At 50.4% G+C, this 19,525-nt stretch overlaps 1 protein-coding gene across 1 annotated transcript in view; it reads left to right on the top strand.

The window, feature by feature from the left end:
• The window catches only part of MTCL2 (microtubule crosslinking factor 2), a 64,963-nt gene that overhangs the window by 38,239 nt on the left and 7,199 nt on the right, over positions 1–19,525 (top strand). Inside the window, exons 4-12 of the mRNA XM_065892871.1 lie at positions 525–587; positions 1,247–2,437; positions 4,575–4,715; positions 7,475–7,600; positions 8,823–9,053; positions 14,368–14,472; positions 15,459–15,626; positions 17,195–17,446; positions 19,034–19,105. Coding sequence (XP_065748943.1) covers positions 525–587; positions 1,247–2,437; positions 4,575–4,715; positions 7,475–7,600; positions 8,823–9,053; positions 14,368–14,472; positions 15,459–15,626; positions 17,195–17,446; positions 19,034–19,105 — 2,349 coding nt within the window. The remainder of the gene's footprint in view (positions 1–524; positions 588–1,246; positions 2,438–4,574; positions 4,716–7,474; positions 7,601–8,822; positions 9,054–14,367; positions 14,473–15,458; positions 15,627–17,194; positions 17,447–19,033; positions 19,106–19,525) is intronic.

Here is a 19,525-nt window from a genome sequence, read left to right as displayed (position 1 = left end):
CAGCCAATGGCCATCGCTGGGGGAGGACTCAACTTTGAGGTCTTAGCCGGGGGAATGCGTGCCCCAGTCCTAAAGGCATAACACTCCAGCATCCCCCTCAAGTACCCTGTCTGTCATGGTCCCTGCTGTATTCTTCATGCCTAACTATGCCTGGCACGTGATAGGTGCTCAGGGAGTCTTTGGTGAATGAATGAAAGACAAACAAGAACAGAAACCCAGATTTCTGGGTCTTGGGCTCAACCCAACTGGATCACAATTTCGGGGTGGGAGAGAGGGGAGGAACCCTGGGCGGGTGGGTTCAGAATCGTCTCAAGTGCTTCTGTCCTGTTCCCCATTTGCAACCCATTGGGTGGTCTTGAGACTTCTCTGGCTCAGCAGTTGATGTTGGTCAAGGCTGGACATGGCTGGGCTGCGCTGGCCAGGGAGGGCAGGGGCCCTCAGCGGAACCCTAGGCACTGTGACTGCTCTTTGGATGTGCATCACCCTGTGAGCTTTCAGTTCAGTTTTTTTTAATCTCGCTCCAGCATTCCTTGAAGAAAAGAGGAACCCGCTCCCTTGGGAAGACGGACAAGAAACCTTCCATGCAGGTACCTCCCGTCAGCCTCCACAGCCTCTGTGCAGCCCCCAGCAGTAGCTTTCAGTCTGAAGGCCCCAGGCCTAACTCCATGTGGCTCGGGGAGTCCCCAGAGGTGCCCACCCTGTCCCAGTTTCTACTCCATCCTCCCCTTGTTCACTTTCTTAGCTTCGCTGTGTACTTTACTTCCCCAAACTACACTCTGAGCCCATGGTTCTCACATGCTCTGCTAGAGAAAGTGCTATATGTAGCACAGGTCAGGCATAGAATATAGTTAGTTTCTAGTGGTCCTGGATGGTCAGGGTGTCAGGCACTTTTTATATATTGTCTCATTTAATTTTCTTCATGGTCTGTGAGGGAGGGAATGTTATTGCCCCATTTACAGATGAGAAAACTGCAGTAGTAATGGTAATAGTAGTAGCAGCAACACTGACCCTGCAGAATGTTGCCTACTCCAGGAAGCCCTCCTGGACTCCCCAGGCTACATGCGGTGCCCCATCTGTGCTGCAATATGTATGTCCCCCTCTCTGCTTCCCCTCTGGACCCACAGCTCCTTGAAGGTCAGGGCTGTGTCCCCAGCACGTAGTTAGTGCTCCCTGAAATGCTGTGGCTGAGCCTCCCAACACTAACCTTGCTGGGTTGTGCCTGTCCCTGTTCCCCCTCGGGCCACAGGAGGACAGCGCCGACCTGAAGTGCCAGCTGCACTTTGCAAAGGAGGAGTCGGCCCTCATGTGCAAGAAGCTCACCAAGCTGGCCAAGGAGAATGACAGCATGAAGGAGGAGCTGCTCAAGTACCGCTCGCTCTACGGGGACCTGGACGGCGCCCTGTCGGCCGAGGAGCTGGCGGACGCACCCCACTCGCGGGAGACCGAGCTCAAGGTTCATCTGAAGCTGGTGGAGGAGGAAGCCAACCTGCTGAGCCGCCGCATCGTGGAGCTGGAGGTGGAAAACCGCGGCCTGCGGGCCGAGATGGACGACATGAAGGATCACGGCGGCGGCTGCGGGGGCCCCGAGGCCCGCCTGGCTTTCTCCGCTCTGGGCGGCAGTGGCGGCGAGTGTGGGGAGAGCTTGGCGGAGCTGCGGCGACACCTGCAGTTCGTGGAGGAGGAGGCTGAGCTGCTCCGGCGCTCCTCAGCCGAGCTGGAGGACCAGAACAAAATGCTGCTGAGCGAGCTGGCCAAGTACCGCTCGGAGCACGAGCTGGACGTGACGCTGTCGGAGGACAGCTGCTCCGTGCTCAGCGAGCCCTCGCAGGAGGAGCTGGCAGCCGCCAAGCTGCAGATCGGCGAGCTCAGCGGCAAGGTCAAGAAGCTGCAGTACGAGAACCGGGTGCTCCTCTCCAACCTCCAGCGCTGTGACCTCGCCTCCTGCCAGAGCACGCGGCCGATGCTGGAGACGGACGCCGAGGCCGGGGACTCGGCCCAGTGTGTGCCCGCGGCCCTCGGCGAGGCCCACGGACCCCACACCGCCCGGCTCTGCAGGGCCCGGGAGGCCGAGGCGCTGCCGGGGCTGAGGGAGCAGGCCGTCCTGGTCAGCAAGGCCATCGACGTCCTGGTGGCCGATGCCAACGGCTTTACGGCCGGCCTCCGCCCGTATCTGGACAACGAGTGTGCCGACTTTCGGCTGCACGAGGCCCCCGGCAACAACAGCGAGGGCCCCAGGGACACCAAGCTGATCCACGCCCTCCTGGTGCGGCTGAGCTTGCTCCAGCAGGAGCTCCACGCCTTCACGCGGAAGGCGGACTCTGTCCTCGGGGGCCCCAACAAGGAGCAGCCAGAGCCCTTCTCGACGCTGCCCGCCTTGGGCTCCCAGGGACCCTCCAAGGAGATTCTTCTGGCCAAAGACCTTGGCTCAGACTTCCAGGTAAGATGTCCCAGTCACAGGCCCTATTACTTTTTTTATATATGTATGTATGGCTTTTTTTTTACTGAACCATACATACAGAGAGGCACGCAAAGCACAAGTACACAGCTTAATGAATTCTCCCAAAGTGAGCACACCTGTGTAAGCGTCACCCAGGACAAGAACTAGAATGTGACCAGCACCCCAGAAGGCCCTCCTCAGGTCCCCTTTTAGCCACTATCCCCACTCCCAAGGGTAACCCCTCTCGATTCAGTTTTGCCTGTCTTTGAACTTTGCATAAATTGAATCACACAGAACACAGTCACCTGTGCCTGACTTTTCACTCATCATTATGTTTGTTGTCTCAGGTGGCAATAATTCGTGTGTTCTCGTGACTGAATATGATCTCATGGGGTGAATATACCACAGTTCTCTTAGTCATTTACTGTTGATAAAGGGATTCATTCCAAAGCCCTATCTTTTTGCCAGGTCGCCCTTTCTTCTCCTCATGTTTCTTTTGCAACGCTGTATTTTAAAACGAGTATTATTTAAAAAAAAAAAAAGCTTTGGTCAGATCCTGTACAAAGGCCAGAAACTTGGCTTTCTAAAGGTAATGAACTTCCAGCCTTGATATCTATAAACTACTACTTAGAAAAATTAAAATAGCAAAAGCACTTGTCCCCCCAAAAAGCATCACTGCAAGAGTAATCCATAAACATGCGAAGAGTTTCAGAAGTGCCTCTGGTAAAAAGATGAAGCCTCCTCCTCCCTGCTTCTTACTCCTTCAAGGTTTTGCTGTTAACACTGGTTTTGGAGCACTGCTGTCATAGGCACATGTGGGCTGCTTAAAATTAAATTAATAAAAGGTACGATACATATAATTGACAGTTCACTTCTTCAGTTCAGCCACATTTCAAGGGCTCGGTAGCTGCGTGTGTCAAGTGGTGCAGATCTAGAACATTTCATCATCACAGCATGCCCTTCTAACTCTTTCTCTCCATGTACTCTCATATATTTGTTTTTGCCTCAAATTGTTTTATGTTATACCTCCTGCTACCACACAACTTGTTTTTCTTGTGTAATGTATCTATTTGTTCATTTATTTACGATGCTGTATTTATGGTTCATATGCTTTTTGTTCTTAGTGCTGGAGGTGCCATGGTAAGCAAATAAACAGTTATGATTCCTGCCCCCCAGCCTGTATCATCTAGTGGGGAAAGAGATGTTCATCAAAATATCATGCCATTGAATGGGAAATCACAAACTGAGATGAGGGCTCGCTAGGAAAGGTGCTGGCTTCTGTGAACGAGAAGCTTGACCTAGACCCTGGGTCAGGGAGGACCTCTGATCTGAGCTGAGATCAGAAGGATGGATCACCAGGGGAAGAGTGTTCTAAGCAGAGGGAACAGCCTGTGCAAAGGCATCATGGCCAGAAGGAGCAGGATGTGTCCAAGGACTAAGGGAAAGAGTGCGGCTGGACCTCAGTGTCGGGAGGTTTGATCTTCATCCTGAGAGCAATAGGGGAGGGGCGTCTTCCCATGTCTGTACAGGGAGGTTTTTGGTTTTTTTTTTTTGTGGTACATGGGCCTCTCACTATTGTGGCCTCTCCCGTTGTGGAGCACAGGCTCCGGACGCGCAGGCCCAGCGGCCTTGGCTTATGGGCCCAGCTGCTCCACGGCATGTGGGATCCTCCCGGACCGGGGCACAAACCCGTGTGCCCTGCATCGGCAGGCGGACTCTCAACCACTGCGCCACCAGGGAAGCCCTCGATCTTGCTTTTCTTAAGCAAGCAGACTGCCCTATGTTGGGTCTCCCTCTTGGTTCTCCTTGGGGTAGGAATGAGCTGGGGCCGCATGTGTGGGAGGACAGTTGAAGCTGGCTCAGAAGGTTTGTGCACAAGACAGGCATTCACAGAATCAGTGTTTTCACTCACCACTAGCCATTCAGCCTTTCAACAGACATTCATGGGGCAGTCACAGTGTGCCAACCAGGGCTGGGGCTGCGACTTGGAGGTAAATCCACCTGGGCCCCTGCCCTCAGGTGTGCGGTCAGAGGCCTCTTTCAGAGCCAGAGGCCTGGGTGGGTGCAGTTTCTAGCACCCCCGTGTCCCCTCCCCATGCTCACCTTTAGTCTCTTCTGCCTGTGCCTCTAGGTGCAGCCACCTGACCTCAGGGACCTGCCGGAATGGGAGCCCAGGATACGAGAGGCCTTCCGCAGCGGCGACTTGGACTCCAAGCCCGACCCCAGCCGGAGCTTCAGGCCTTACCGAGCGGAAGACGGTGATTCCTATGCCTCTGAGGTGGGCATAGGCCTGAGCAGGCGGTGGGGAGGGTGGGAGGAGAATGGCTGAGGCCGCTCAGGATCTTAGCTGGTGATGATACGGGTTTTGAGTATTTCCCTTGGTTCCAAGCTTCCTGACAGCAAGGGCTGAGAGGGAAACAAGGAAGTGTGGGCCATTCTCAGGGCCTGATGAAAGGAAGTTTATAAACTTATCCGAGGAAATTGATCTTGTTCTCCTATACTACTGAATTCCACAGGGAAGTTAATAATTTACGTCATTTAATGGAAACAGTAGTGTGTTCAGCAGGAAGGCAACAATCTCTACAGTCAGGCTGACTGGGTACAAATTGTGGATCTATGTATACTAGTTGTAAAATTGTAAAAGTGTCACTTTACTTCTCTGATCCTCAGTTTTCTCACCTTTAAAATAAAGGTAATATGTCATAGGGTTGTTGAAAGGATTACATACATGAAAAGCCTTAGCTTAAGGCCTGGTCCGTGTTGGGTGAAGAGGACGAGGACACATCACTGGGCCTCAGGAGACCTGCAGGCTGTGTGGCCTCAGGCATGTTCCCACTCTCTGGCTGCAGATCCTCACCTGTAATATGGGAGGATTAGAGTGGGTGGTGGCTGTAGAATTTCCAGGATTCCCTGGTCCTTGAGGAATTCTGGATGGTTCTGAGCCCCTCCCAAGCCTACTGAGCCTCTCCCCAGCACTTCATAATGAACCTGAGACAGGAAAAGGCTCCTATGGACTGGATGGGGCTTCCCTGAGACTCCTGAACCATGGAGAGTCTCATGTGTGCCCCAACCTGAGCGTCCTTTTCTTCTCAGCATCCCTAGGAAGGCAACTTTTGGTCCCAGGGAGGCCAGTCTGCAACTGTGAAGGGGGAGAAGCTCCCTTGAAGCTGATGGATCAAACTCTTGAAGTGGTCTGAGTGTCCTAGCAGCCATGGCAAAAGAGGAGGGGAGGGGGCAGGAATCATGAGATACTTAGTTCTTATTTTTTGAGAAAAAGAGATAGGCCAGCTCACCTGCAGAGAAAATAATTTCCTACCTGCCCTCAATTATTGTTTCCTTCAGCCACTCTTTACTGAGAAGTCACAATTTGCCAGGCACCGCGTTGGGCACTGAGTTTAAGGAAAACACCAGAGATAGGTAGTATTGAGGCCTTTAAGGATTTTTAATAAGAAACAGGCATACACAGGACTTCCCTGGTGGTCCAGTGGTTGAGAATCTGCCTGCCAATGCAGGGGACGCGGGTTCGATCCCTGGTCGGGGAACTAAGATCCCACATGCCTCGGGACAGCTAAGCCTGCATGCTGCAACTACTGAGCCCTCACGCCACAGCTAGAGAGCCCACGTGCCGCAAGTACTGAGCCCACGCGCTCTGGAGCTCACGCGCCACAACTAGAGAGAAGCCCGTGCACCGCAACAAAAGATTCTGTGTGCCGCAACTAAGACCCGATGCAGCCAAATAAATATTAAAAACAAAAAAACAAAAACAGGCATACAGGATATACCTCAAGCCAGAGTGCCTTCCATTGCCAAACTTTTACATTATTGGCCAGGTAACGAGTGTTTGGTTTTTTCACAGAGGGACGTCTTGTCATACCTGGAAACCTTTTACGTAGGTGTTGGAGCTGACATTTCCCTTTTCTGTTTTCCTGTTTAACATGACAGCATAAAAATTTCCCTTTCTTAGTAGAAATACTTTTAGAAATCTTAAGTGAAGTATAACATACATGCAGTAAAGCACTCATATTGTAAGTGTACAGCTCAAATAATTTTCATAAACTGAACGCTGCTGTGTAAGCAAATCAATGAACAGAGCATGACCTGGCCCCGGAAGCTTCCCTTCTACTCCCCATCTAGTCACCATCCTGACTTCTAACAAAATAGAGGTTTTTTGCTTGTTTAGCTACAAAGCCTTATAAACCCAATCCCCCCGCCCCTCCCCGCACCAAAGGTAGAGTTTTATTGTCCTTTTTGTAAGGTTTTATTATATAGTCATTATAAACAACAAATAACTATAATAAAGTCCCTAAGCAGCATTGCATAAGGATATGAAGAAGAAAGTCAAGATCACAAGATTATCACATAATTAACCACTGTGAACATTTAGTTTGTGTGTGGCCATGTCCTTCATATTTTTCTATTGAGTATATATATTTTTAACTTTTTACTGAAGTATAACATAAAAATATACATACAGTAAAGGGCACTATCCTTTTTTTTTTTAATTTAATTTAATTTTTGGTCATGCCACGTGGCTTGCAGAATCTTAGTTCCCCCGACCAGGGATAGAACCCTCACCCTTGGCAGTGAAAGTGTGGAGTCCTAACCACTGGACCACCAGAGAATTCCCAAGGGCACTATCCTTAAGTGTGCAGTTATATGGATTTTAACATAAGTATAGACCCATTAAACACATATGGTTGATCCCCAACTTATCTTAGTTGTTTGTAAATTACTGCAATTATAAATGAGACGAACATCTTTGTGAATTAAACTGAGTTTTCATAGTATTTATTTTCTACAAATTTCTGCAAGAAATTATCAAGCTAAAATTATAACAATAGCTAGGTTTGATGTGCACTGTTTCATTTCATCGTCATGACAACCCATGGAGGCAGGGACAGCTGCCGTGCCTGGTTTATGCTGGAAGGACAGCTTGGGCCTGACTTACTGCAGAGGGCTCTCGTCCTTTGACTGCAGCTTCTCTCCTCCTCCTGCTCTCTCCCTCCTCCTTATCTGTGTCCCTCATCTCGACCCCAGATCAAGGAGCTGCAGCTCGTGTTGGCCGAAGCACATGACAGCCTCCGGGGCCTGCAAGAGCAGCTCTCCCAGGAGCGGCAGCTGCGGAAGGAGGAGGCCGAAAACTTCAACCAGAAAATGGTGCAGGTGGGTGGTGCCCAGTGCTCTCCTGCACCTACTACAGCCTGTCTTCCCTGAACCAAACCTTAGCGGTCCATGGGTCTTCAGAGGCAGGAATGTCAGGGGAAACCTGTGTCTTCTCGCCCCGTGCTGCACTGGTGCTTATGCATTAGCTGTGCTGGGCTGGAATCCTGGGCTTGTCGTTGACTGTCTGTGTGACCTCAGGCCCATTCTGTCTCCTCTCTGTGCTTCAGTTTCCCATCTATGAAATATTGCCCCGTCAGAGTTGAAAATCTGTATTAGAAAGGCCGTAGGCCTGGCTGGTAATCAAGATGGTAGTTCTGCTAGTAGAAAGCACTTATTAAGCCCTTACTCTATGTCAGGGCACTTGCCACACATCATGTCCTTTAATCCTCATGTTTTCCCCTGTGAAGTGTGTCCCCATTTTACAGGTGGGGAAACTGATGCCCAGAGTGCTGAAGTGCTTTTCCCAGGGTTGCACTTGCAGGGCAAGGTGGGGCTGGGATTCTTTTTTTGTTTGTTTTTAATATTTTTTTATTATTTATTTTATTTCTTTGGCTGCGCCAGGTCTTAGTTGCAACACGCAAGATCTTCATTGCGGCATGCAGGATCTTTAGTTGTGGCACGCAAACTCTTAGTTGTGGCATGCGTGCGGGGTCTAGTTCCCTGACCAGGGATCGAACCTGGGGCCCCCTGCATTGGGAGCGTGGAGTCTTACCCACTGGACCACCAGGGAAGTCCTTGGGGCTGGGATTCTAATCCAGGTTATTGGCTCCCTCTGAGCCATTACCCCGTGTTGCTTACTAGGGTATTAATGCTGTCAGCCTTCCTCACCCCGAGAATGCCCTTTGCTCTGCATGTGGGTCACCCCTCCCTGCCATCACTGCTCACCCTCCCAGGTGCCTCGATGAATGTGAGAGTTCATGTTGGTTCCTGGTATGGGCTCATTAGATGATGTCATGGTTTTTATAATCAGATAGAGCCGGATCCCAGCTCTTTCGCTGATTGCTACTGTGATTGCTGCTGTTTTTATGAGTCTCTCTCCCCTGGAGTAGCTGAGGGAACTGTTTATTTCAACACAGTGAACTGCTAGTGGTGGAATCCCTGTCGGGGGTCACCACCAGGCACCACCTGAAATTTCCTCTCGGCCCTCGTGTGAGGCCTGGAGTGGGGTGAGTTAGGGTCCCCTAGACAGCTGGGGTAGCTCACCCTCTTGTCCCCCTTGCAGCTGAAGGAGGACCAGCAGAGGGCACTCCTGCGGCGGGAGTTTGAGCTGCAGAGTCTGAGCCTGCAGCGGAGGCTGGAGCAGAAATTCTGGAGCCAGGAGAAGAACATGTTGGTTCAGGAGTCCCAGCAGTTCAAGCACAACTTCCTCCTGCTCTTCATGAAGCTCAGGTGGTTCCTCAAGCGCTGGCGGCAGGGCAAGGTTTTGCCCAGCGAGGGAGATGACTTCCTTGAGGTATGGTTCCCCTGGGACTGGGACTGGGGTGGGGTGGGGTAGAGGAGAGAGGACAGGAGGGACATAGCCCTGGGGCTCAGACACGAAGCATCAGCTTGCAGCTTCCATCCTTGCATTCATTCATTCATTCATTCATTCAGCATCGGTTTGCTGAGAACCAGCTCTTTACTGAGTGCTGTGGCAGATGCCGGGGAGACCGTGGTGAAGATGACAGACTCTGTCCCGGCCTTGCCAGGGGGCAGTAGGTCTTTCACACTTCTCTGGTATTTGTTGGTTTCCCTTTTTAACAAACCTGAGTCTTGAGCTGGCAATAGGATATAGATGCGTTTAATGATCTGGTTGTGTTGTTTTTGCATTATACGCAAATATGGTACATATTAATGTTCTTTACTCTTTTAAGGTACAATTTATATACAGTAAGGTGCACACATCTTAAGTGTACAGCTGATGCAGTTTTGTAGTATACACCCTGCAGATACGTAGTATAGCATCACCCAGATCACAGTGGGCACATTTCCAGTGCTCCAGAAGGCTCCCGGGTGCCACAGGGGATACGCCCACCCCAGCAGTCAGCACTCTTCTGACTTCTTACACCATGCATTAATCTTGCCTATTCTAGAACTTCATACAAGTGCGTGTAGTCTTTTGTGTCTGGCTTTTGCTTAATATAATTCTTTGAGATTCATCCACATTTTACCTATAAAAGTAGTTGATTCTTTATTGCTGTTTATTTTTCACTTACGAATATATTTTATTTTTAATGTTACCTTTGACCATGATAATGGACACTGGCTTCCCATTTTTAGTAATATCAACTTCCTTTTTTAGATATGTTTATTTTAACTAGAAAGAGTACGTTGACTTAAAAGCATTACTGATAGTACAGGTAGTATTGGGTGTGGCAGGAAACATGACGAGTGGAGCTTTGGGAATGTGTGAAGCTTGGGAAGGACTCACGCGGCCCATTTGTCCCTCAGCCTGTGCAGGACCCTTTGTCCTCAAATCCCCTTCCTCCTGTCACGATCAGCACGCTGACATTGCTAGGAGAAGGGGGCATGTAAGGACGTCATACCTCAGTCACACCCACCTGAGTTGGCACTGCTCACCTTGGCCTTGGCCTTTTAGGTACAGGTACCTCTGCCCTAGCCCAGGCTTGGCCCTTCTCCGGTTCAAGCTACTCATTCCAGAGCCAATGGGGACCAGTGGCAGTCCCCATGTACCCCTGTCAGGGGTCCCCCAGAGTAGCCTGGGGGATGGTGGTTAGACCTGAATCTGTAGCAGGAGTTTCCTCCCCCACCCCCAGTGGGGCTCATAGGCCACCCGCCTCCTCCCCAAGGGCCTCTAGAGAGAGTTGCTGACCATCTTTAGATGAACACACTCCCTGCTGCCCTCTCCCAGGAATGTCTGACATGGAGGCACCCCTATGAGAAGCACCTGGAAAGCCCAGCATGGCTGCCCCTCGAGCATCACTCTTAGTGACACCTGGGGACTCCTGTTTGAAACCACTGTCTGCTTTAGGACTGTCCCTCCTGTTTGGAAGTCCCACACAAGCCTCTGGATGAAGCCCAGTTTGTTTTCTTTTAATAAATTTTTTTTAATTTATTTTTTTTATATTATAGTAAAATATATTGTACATAACATAAATTTTACCATTTTAAACATTTTTAAGTTTAGAGTTCACTGGCATTAAGTACATTCACATTGCTGTGTAACCATCACCACTGTCCATCTCCAGAACTCTTCATCTTGTAGAACTGAAACTCTTACCCATTCACTCCTTATTCCCCCCTCCGCCTGCCCTGGCAACCACTATTCTGCTCTCTGCTTGTATGAGTTTGACTTCATTAGATTCCACATATAAGTGGGATCTTGTAGTATTTCTCTTTCTGTCTCTGGCTTATTTTGCTTAGCATAATGTCTTCCAGGTTCATCCATGTCCATGTTGTCGCAAATGGCAGGATTTCCTTCTTTTTTAAGACTGAATAATATTTCCTTGTATGTATCTGTCACTTTTTCTTTACCCGTTCATTCATAGACACACACTTAGGTCGTTTCCATATCTTGGCTGCTGTGAATAATGCCACAGTGAACATAGAGAGATCCAGATTTCATTTTCTTTGGATGTATACCCGCAAGTGGGATTGCTAGATCGTATGGGAGATCTATTTTTAATTTGGGGGGAAAATTCTATACTGTCTTCCATAGCTGAAGCCCACTTTTGGCTGCTAGGAAAGATGTTTCCCCTCCACCAAAAAAAATGAATTGGCTTCAGGCCACATAGCCTGATTTTAAATCAGGTTGTCTCAGGCAAACTCTCCATATTTGGTGAAAATCTTTCCAGCCATTTCAATGTACTGGGATAACAGAGAGAAACAGAAACTTACTTTAGGAAAAAAATAAGGTGTAACCATAGAAAATAAAATAATATACATGCCTATAATAAATAGAAATATACATACTTACTGAGATAGACATGATAAGAAACATAACCACCCACATTGTAAAAAATACATATATACATAGATATAATGATATAAAGCCCATGTGTATAAAATACATATAAACAAGTACATAATAAAATACAGATAACCATATAAATAACAAACTTGATGTACATTCATACTTTTAAAGAATATGTGTGTCCACACATGTGGAATTAAAACTATATATATGAGGGCTTCCCTGGTGGCACAGTGGTTGAGAGTCCGCCTGCCGATGCAGGGGACATGGGTTCGCGCCCCGGTTCGGGAAGATCCCACAGGCTATGGAGCGGCTGGGCCCGTGAGCCATGGCCGCTGAGCCTGCCCGTCCGGAGCCTATGCTCCACAACGAGAGAGGCCACAAGAGTGAGAGGCCTGTGTACTGCAAAAACAAACAAGCAAACAAAAAAAAACTATATATATGAATGATAACCCTCATATATTGAGTATTTATAGTGTCCTGGGCACTGTGTTAAATGCTCTATTTGGATAATTGCATTTCACTTTTACACATACCCCATGATGTGGAAACAATTATTATCCCCATTCTACTGCAGATAAAGGTCTTTGATTCCTTGTCCTCAATTCTGAAATCCAGAAGCTCTGAGAACTGTGTTTTGTTGGGTCTAACTCAGTTGGAAAAAATTGACCTGACATTCATTTGGCAGCAAAACCTTTATTTACCCCATTTCCTGTTAGTACTCACATGTTTGAAGGGGAAATATTGGTGTCCACGAGCATAGGGTATCTCACCAGATGGGGCTGTTTTACAATATACAGTGTAGGTAACATATTATCTTTCTAAATCCCGATTACTTCTGAATTCCAAGCACACCCGGCCCAAAGAATTTCAGAGAAAGAATTGTGCACCTGTGTATACAGATAATCAAAAGTCAGTATGGGGCTTCCCTGGTGGCGCAGTGGTTGAGAGTCCGCCTGCCGATGCAGGGGACACCGGTTCGTGCCCCGGTCCGGGAAGATCCCACATGCCGCGGAGCAGCTGGGCCCGTGAGCCATGGCTGCTGAGCCTGCGCGTCTGGAGCCTGTGCTCTGCAATGGGAGAGGCCACAGTGGTGAGAGGCCCGCGTACCGCAAAAAAAAAAAAAAAAAAAAAGTCAGTATGTTTAGATACTGGTGACCAGGGAGGGAACTGGGTATTTATTCATACAGGCCCTGCTCCACCCCACATATTTCCAGGCTCAGTGCCTGACCTGAACCCCAGAAACCCTCTTCATTTGATTTCACCACACTCTCTTGGTTTTCCTTCCACCTCACTGGTTGCTCCTTCTCGGTCTCCTTGGCTGGACCCTCCTTTTCTCCCTGAACTGACCCCTTAACGTCAACAGTTCCCGAGGGCTCAGCCCTCAGGCCACGTCTCTCCTTGACCTTCACCTGCCTCCTTGGGGAGCTTGTCCAGGCACTTGGCTTACATGGCCTTTCTTGCACATTGCGAGTCTATCTAGAATCTACAGAATCTGACCCAGCTGCACTGCCTACCCCCTCACCACCCCCATCTGAGCCATCACCACTTCTTGCCTGGATTATCACTGTAGCCTCCTAACTGGTCTCCCTGCCTCTGCCCTTGCACCCTTCCACCGAGCATCTTCTATTCAAAGCAGGGAGGTACCAAGCCGCGTGTACTCCACGTGGATGGTGCCCCCTGGTGTTGTACAGTATGGAGCTCTGTTGCTACCCTATAAAGTATCTCAACACAGCAGCTCGAGTGATCTCGTAAAACTGAAAGTCAGGCCAGTGTCTCTCCTCAGCACAATCCTCCCCTGGCTCCCATGTCACCCAGAGTAGAAGCCGAAGTCCCTACAAAGCCTGTTCAACCAGCCTTGGTCCCCGTACCTCTCACTTCCTCCCTGGCTCTCTTGCTCTTCCTCAAATAGATGTGTTCCCATCTCAGGGCCTTTGCATTTGCTGTGACCTTAACCTGGAATTCTCAACCTGCACGTATTCATGTGGCTTATTTTTTTTACCTCCTTTTGCCCAAATATCACCTTCTCTCTGAGACCTTCCTTGACCACCCAGTGCAGTACATCCTAGCTCCTTTCCCAGCTCTCTTTTTCTCCATAGCACTTATTATTATGGAACATTCCATATATTTAATGATGTTTCATGTATCAATATTTCACATATTTGTTTGTTTTCCTGCTACTGGAATGGAAGCTCAAGGGGACCAGAGCTTCTGTCTGTCTTGCTCACTGATGTATTCCCAGCTCTGAACACAGGGCCTCGTGCGTGGTAGGTGTTCAATAAATATTTGTCAAATGAATGAATGAATGAATGAAATGAATAGTGAGTGAGCACCCCACTTCTTCTGCTTCACTCCCGTCATAAACTAGACCCTGGTCTCCTGGGCTGGCTCTCGACTCCTGCCCAGAATCCATCAGCCGCAAACCCCTCCGCTCCCAGGAAGGGTCCCTTCTGCCCACCCAAGCCTCTGGTTGCCCTTATCTATAATTATGAGGGTGCCTTGTGGCCCTTTATTCCAACCATAGTGCCTACCTTGACAGCATAGCTATTTCGAAGTAGCTCTCAGGGATGCCTCATGGTCCTTGGGGCAGAAGAGATGGTGTGGGGGGTAGAAGGGTCTAACTCTCCAGCTGTGCTCTTTGACCTGGATGGTGCCCAGGGCTCAAAGTTAAAATCTGGGAAATCAGTGCCCAGCTGGGGTACTTTTGGTCCATAAACCCCTTTTCTTTATTCCTGCCTGGCTGTGCAACCCACTTTCTATCTGGGCCACTAGCCTGTATCCCCTCCCCCTGAGGGTCAGACCCCCAGGCATGATGCCCTCCTACCCGCTATTGAGTGTGGTTTTTAAAAAACAGGTAAATAGCATGAAGGAGCTGTACCTGCTAATGGAGGAAGAAGAATTAAACGCCCAGCATTCTGATAACAAGACCTGCACGGGGGACAGCTGGACCCAAAACACGGTGCGTTCTCAGCCCATTTCCAGTCCTGTCCTGTCCGTTTGTTCCTTTGTCTGTTTAGTGATCACATCTTGCTGCTTTCTGACCCCAGTCCTACACCAGGCACCGGAGCGGCAGAGGGTTATTGCTTGGTCACTGGCCCCAGATGCTCAGTGCTATGGGGTATGTAAGTCACCCCAGGGCAGTGACAGTGGGTCAGATGATGGACTGTGGAGTCTCAGGTGAGAGAGCAGTTAATTCTGTTTGGAGTATAGAGGATGGTATTACAGAGAAGGGGTCATAGGTGGTGGGTTTTGAAGGATGAATAGGAGCTTGCCTAATAGAGAATAGGGAAAAGGCCATTCGGTACCAAGAGAACGGTATATACAGAGATGTGGCAAGGTATTCTGAGTCTGGCTGCAGCTTGGGATGTGCATAGTGGGGGTAAGGACATCAGGCTTGAGTGAGTCGTATGAAGAAGGGCCTTGTGGCCTAGGATCAGGAACCATCAAATCAAGCCATGGGGTAGTATAGAGCAGTAGGGTCAGGCTCCCAGGGGCACCCACAGTAAGCTGGGTTACAGGTGGCAAACAGGTCATGGGCCCAGGAGAGAAGACTGGGTCCAAGTCATGCAGTCAGGGAGCTTCCGTGGTTCAGACTCCCCATCTGGCCTACAGTGGGTCAGAGAAGGCAGATCTTGGGCAAGGAGAAAGACGGAGGCCTAGATGCTGCAGAGCCTCAGAGAAGCCAGGGCCCAGCTCAGATTTAGGTTGAATAATTGCTGTAACTACAGAATTTTGTGTTTTTGTGAGACTGGGTCATGTGTCAGTCTAAGAGGTGGCCTGGGCTGGGCTTTTATGCCTGTTTTACGGGAAGATGACCTGAAGAGGTCGTGGGACTTGGCTGAGGCCTGGTAGAGTCCCAGGCTGGACTCTGGATGAGTTCCCAGCCCAGCCTCTCCTCCTTGCCGCTCCGAAAGCTCCTGACCCAGGCCTTGCCCCCATCTGCAGCCCAATGAGTACATCAAGACACTGGCCGACATGAAGGTGACACTGAAGGAGCTATGCTGGCTGCTTCGGGATGAACGCCGTGGTCTGACTGAGCTTCAGCAACAGTTTGCCAAGGCCAAGGCCACCTGGGAGACAGAGCGGGCAGAGCTCAAGAGCCATACTGCCCTGGTGAGTCTCCCACCTGTCAGAGACATCCCCCTTCTTGTTCCCCTCTCTGCGAAGGCCTCAGCTATCAGACTGGGGAGGAGGATGCCCAAGCCATGCTCCTAGAAGCATAGGAACCCCTTCACTTACCTTGTGGCCCAGAGAGGGCAAGACACTTGCCTAGAGTCACACAGCTAGGGTACCAGAAACAGTGGGAACTGAAGGTCCCTGGGCTAGGGAAGGCAGGTGAGGGACTGGCAGAGGAGCCATGGGGACATCACAGGCGCCTCCGCCGCACCATGAGCTCACAGGTGAGGCTGGAACTCTTAAATGCCTGTCTGCACCTGGTGACATCCTTCATCCTCACACCCAGACTTCTGCTGCCTGCTGTCCTCATAAGGATCCCCTTAAGCCCCTGCTACCTGACTCTGTTTTGCTCCCTCCACCCAAACTGGGGGGCTCCCCTCCCTACAACTCAGATGAGCAAAGGAGCCTTAACCAGGAGTCCTGGATATTTGGTCTTTGCTGTGTGCCTGGAGGCAAGGTGCTGCCCCCTACTCTGGCCTGAGAAGTGAGGGGATGGGCTTCCTCCCGCTCAGAAAGAATGTTCTCACCACCCCAACCCCTACCCCACGCCAGAACTCTGCGGGGCCCAGCTTCCTCCCCGCTGCCCCTGCTGCAGTCTGCCCTCCCAGGCATCACGGGCCCCTCAGAGGTGGGTACCCTGATTATCTTTGTTGGGCAAGTGACAAAACAGGCACAGAGGAGTCAAGCTTCTTTCCCAAGGTCACCCCGCTAGTCAGTGGCAGACCTGACCCTCCCTCCCCAAACCTCTGCCCTCCTGGCTCCTCATGACCGTGATCCCACCTTCTTCCCAGTTCTCAGACTTCTGGCTTCCTGGTGCCACCGTTCTCTCCTCCCAACCCTCCCTGCTGATCTCACAGCTCCCGCTCCACCTGCACCTTCCACAGTGTCCCCTGCTCCCACTGGCCCCCCAACCCCAGGCGTTCCAGGTGTCCCTCCCGCCATGGGAATCTGACCACAGCTTGCGGGGGTGGGGTACATTGATTCTATAGATTGCACGTTTCCCTCCTGCACCCCAAGATTTGGGCCAAGACAGCCATCACGCTCAGGTGATTCCTGCCCACATTCTTTATGTGACTGTGCATGTCCCCCACTAACCGTAAACCCTGGTAAACACGAAGTGTTGATGAAATATCGTGAGAAGCAATAACTAGGAGCCTCTGCCATTCTGTAGCTATGTGACCAGGGACAAACCTCTGTGAACCTCTGCCTCCTCTGTAAAGTATCGACAATGGTGGTGGTTATCTTGCTGAGTTTTCTCGAGGGCACAGATAATGCCTGAAAAGCCCTTAGCACGGAGCTTGGTGTGTAGAAGCTGTGCTACACAAGCCTTGACTGTGAGAAAAGTTTAGTTCTAACTGAGGAGGTCAATGGAGGTTCCTGGGTGAGGGGTCCTCTGAGAAGAGCACCCTCCCCCTGCCCCCTGCTGGTGCCTGGGGAGGGACGAGGGAGGGCAGAGAGGAGGGTCCTCCTACTGCCAGCCACCCAGGTTGCTCTTCTTTCCGCAGATGGAGCTGAAGGCTGGGAAGGGGGCTGGAGATCGGATAGGGCCCGACTGGAAGGCAGCCCTGCAGAGGGAACGGGAGGAACAGCAGCACCTCCTGGCTGAGTCCTACAGTGCAGTCATGGAGCTGACACGGCAGCTGCAGATCAGTGAGCACAACTGGGGCCAGGAGAAGCTGCAGCTGGTGGAGCGGCTTCAGGGTGAGAAGCAGCAGGTGGAGCAGCAGGTAAAGGAGCTGCAGAATCGCCTGAGCCAGGTGAGGTCTGTCCCAGCCCAAGATGGCTTAAGCCACAAGGGGGAAGTTGCTATAGGCACAGACCAGGGGGAAGACTCCTTCAGGCAGAGATGGATCTGTATACTCAGAAACTGCAGTAGGGACCAGGTCTTCCTCTCTGCCAGTCTCACAGGCTTGCTTTCCTCTGTGTTTTATTCTGAAGCAAGCCATTCTCAAATATGGCCTCTGTTAGTCATATCCTCACAGCTTAGCAGTTTCAATGGAAAGAGAGTTTTCCTTTTCCACAAGGCTCTGATGTGCCAGGTATTAGTCATGTGTCCACACCTAGAACCTGCCAAAACCTCGGAACCAAGAGGTTTCCCATGAAAATTAGAGTCCTCTGACCAAAAGGGGGAAATAGGAAAAACAATCATTGACCATTACAACCCCACTACAGTTAACATGCACCTATCTTATCAAGCTGCTATGCTCCACTGTGACTTTTTCCTTTGTTTATTTTTTATTGCAATTGTATAAGTTAGGACTTCATCTTTATAGACTCAAATATTACAAAAGCACACTCCAACCCACTCCCTCCCTTTCCTGCTGTTTAAATTTATATTCAGGGCTTCCCTGGTGGCACAGTGGTTGAGAATCTGCCTGCTAATGCAGGGGACACGGGTTCGAGCCCTGGTCTGGGAAGATCCCACATGCCGCGGAGCAACTAGGCCCATCAGCCACAACTGCTGAGCCTGCGCGTCTGGAGCCTGTGCTCCGCAACAAGAGAAACCGTGATAGTGAGAGGCCTGCGCACCGCGATGAAGAGTGGCCCCTGCTTGCCACAACTAGAGAAAGCCCTCACACAGAAATGAAGACCCAACACAGCCAAAAATAAATAAATAAAATAAATAAAAGCCAAGCATTTGAAGCCCTTTAAAAAAAAAAAGGGGGGGGGGGGCTTCCCTGGTGGAGAAGTGGTTGAGAGTCTGCCTGCCGATGCAGGGGACACGGGTTCGTGCCCCGGTCTGGGAAGATCCCACATGCCGCGAGCGGCTAGGCCCATGAGCCATGGCCACTGAGCCCGCGGGTCCGGAGACTGTGCTCCACAACGGGAGAGGCCACAACAGCGAGAGGCCCATGTACCGCAAAAAAAAAAAAAAAAAAAAATTTACATTCAGAGATTTTTTAAAATCATTAATTGAATCCTAAGATACATATTATTTACACTTTGCCTCTCTCACAGAGAGCTGTCCATGACAGAATGCAGAGGCCACGCTCGTTCAGTCTAATTCCTGCTTAGCATACCTAGGTGGAGAGACCACTTTGACGTCACTCAGCTGCTGATGTCGTGGTTGCAGGCGTTGTAGCGTGAATTAACATGGTAATAACAACTATTACCGTGCTTGATATAATGACACTTATAAAGATGCCTGTAAGTGGTTGGTTTCGTGATCATTTGTCAAACCCACTCCATTGGTTCAGAACTGCTGCCCACTGGGAAGGTGGCTCTGAGTCCATGATCTGGGTCATCTGGGCTGCAGAGTGGAGCCTGGGGAATGGCCCTGCACAGAATAGGGCCCTGCTCACCATCTTTGCCTGCACATGACTGTCTTCTTTACTCTTGCCCAGCTGCAGAAGGCTGCTGACCCTTGGGTCCTGAAGCACTCGGATCTGGAGAAGCAGGACAACAGCTGGAAAGAGGTGAGTGGGGTGGCAGGCGGCCCATGTGCTGTGCTCCTGGCTACACTGGAAAGTCTCTCACTTTTGGGGAACGTGACAAGGACGATGCTAATCCTGTCCCACAGGTCACACACCCTCACCCCCTTGGGCTCCTCAATCCTGAGGTCTCTACTTCATGGTTCCAGCCTTGAGACCTGTAAAGAGCCCCCTGTTAGCTCCATCCTTCCATGCCTGGGACAAAGGCTAGGTGTTTCTCTGTGTTTCAGTTGTGGCTTTCTCAAAAGCAGAGCCTCCAAAGAGCTGTGTGATCCTGGGCAAGTCACTCTCCCTCTCTGGGCCCCAGTTGCCTCACTGGTAAAATGAGAATCACGTTCTCTGCCTTAGCCCAGCCCTGGTTGTGGAGATCAATCAGCGAAGTTTGCTTCTAAGCCTCAGGTGCAC

This window comes from Phocoena phocoena, chromosome 15 (assembly GCF_963924675.1).
Source record: "Phocoena phocoena chromosome 15, mPhoPho1.1, whole genome shotgun sequence".
In the NCBI taxonomy this organism is placed as follows: Eukaryota; Metazoa; Chordata; class Mammalia; order Artiodactyla; family Phocoenidae; genus Phocoena; species Phocoena phocoena.
The sequence above is the reverse complement of the archived record's forward strand: the minus strand, read 5'-3'. Positions and strand labels throughout refer to the sequence as shown.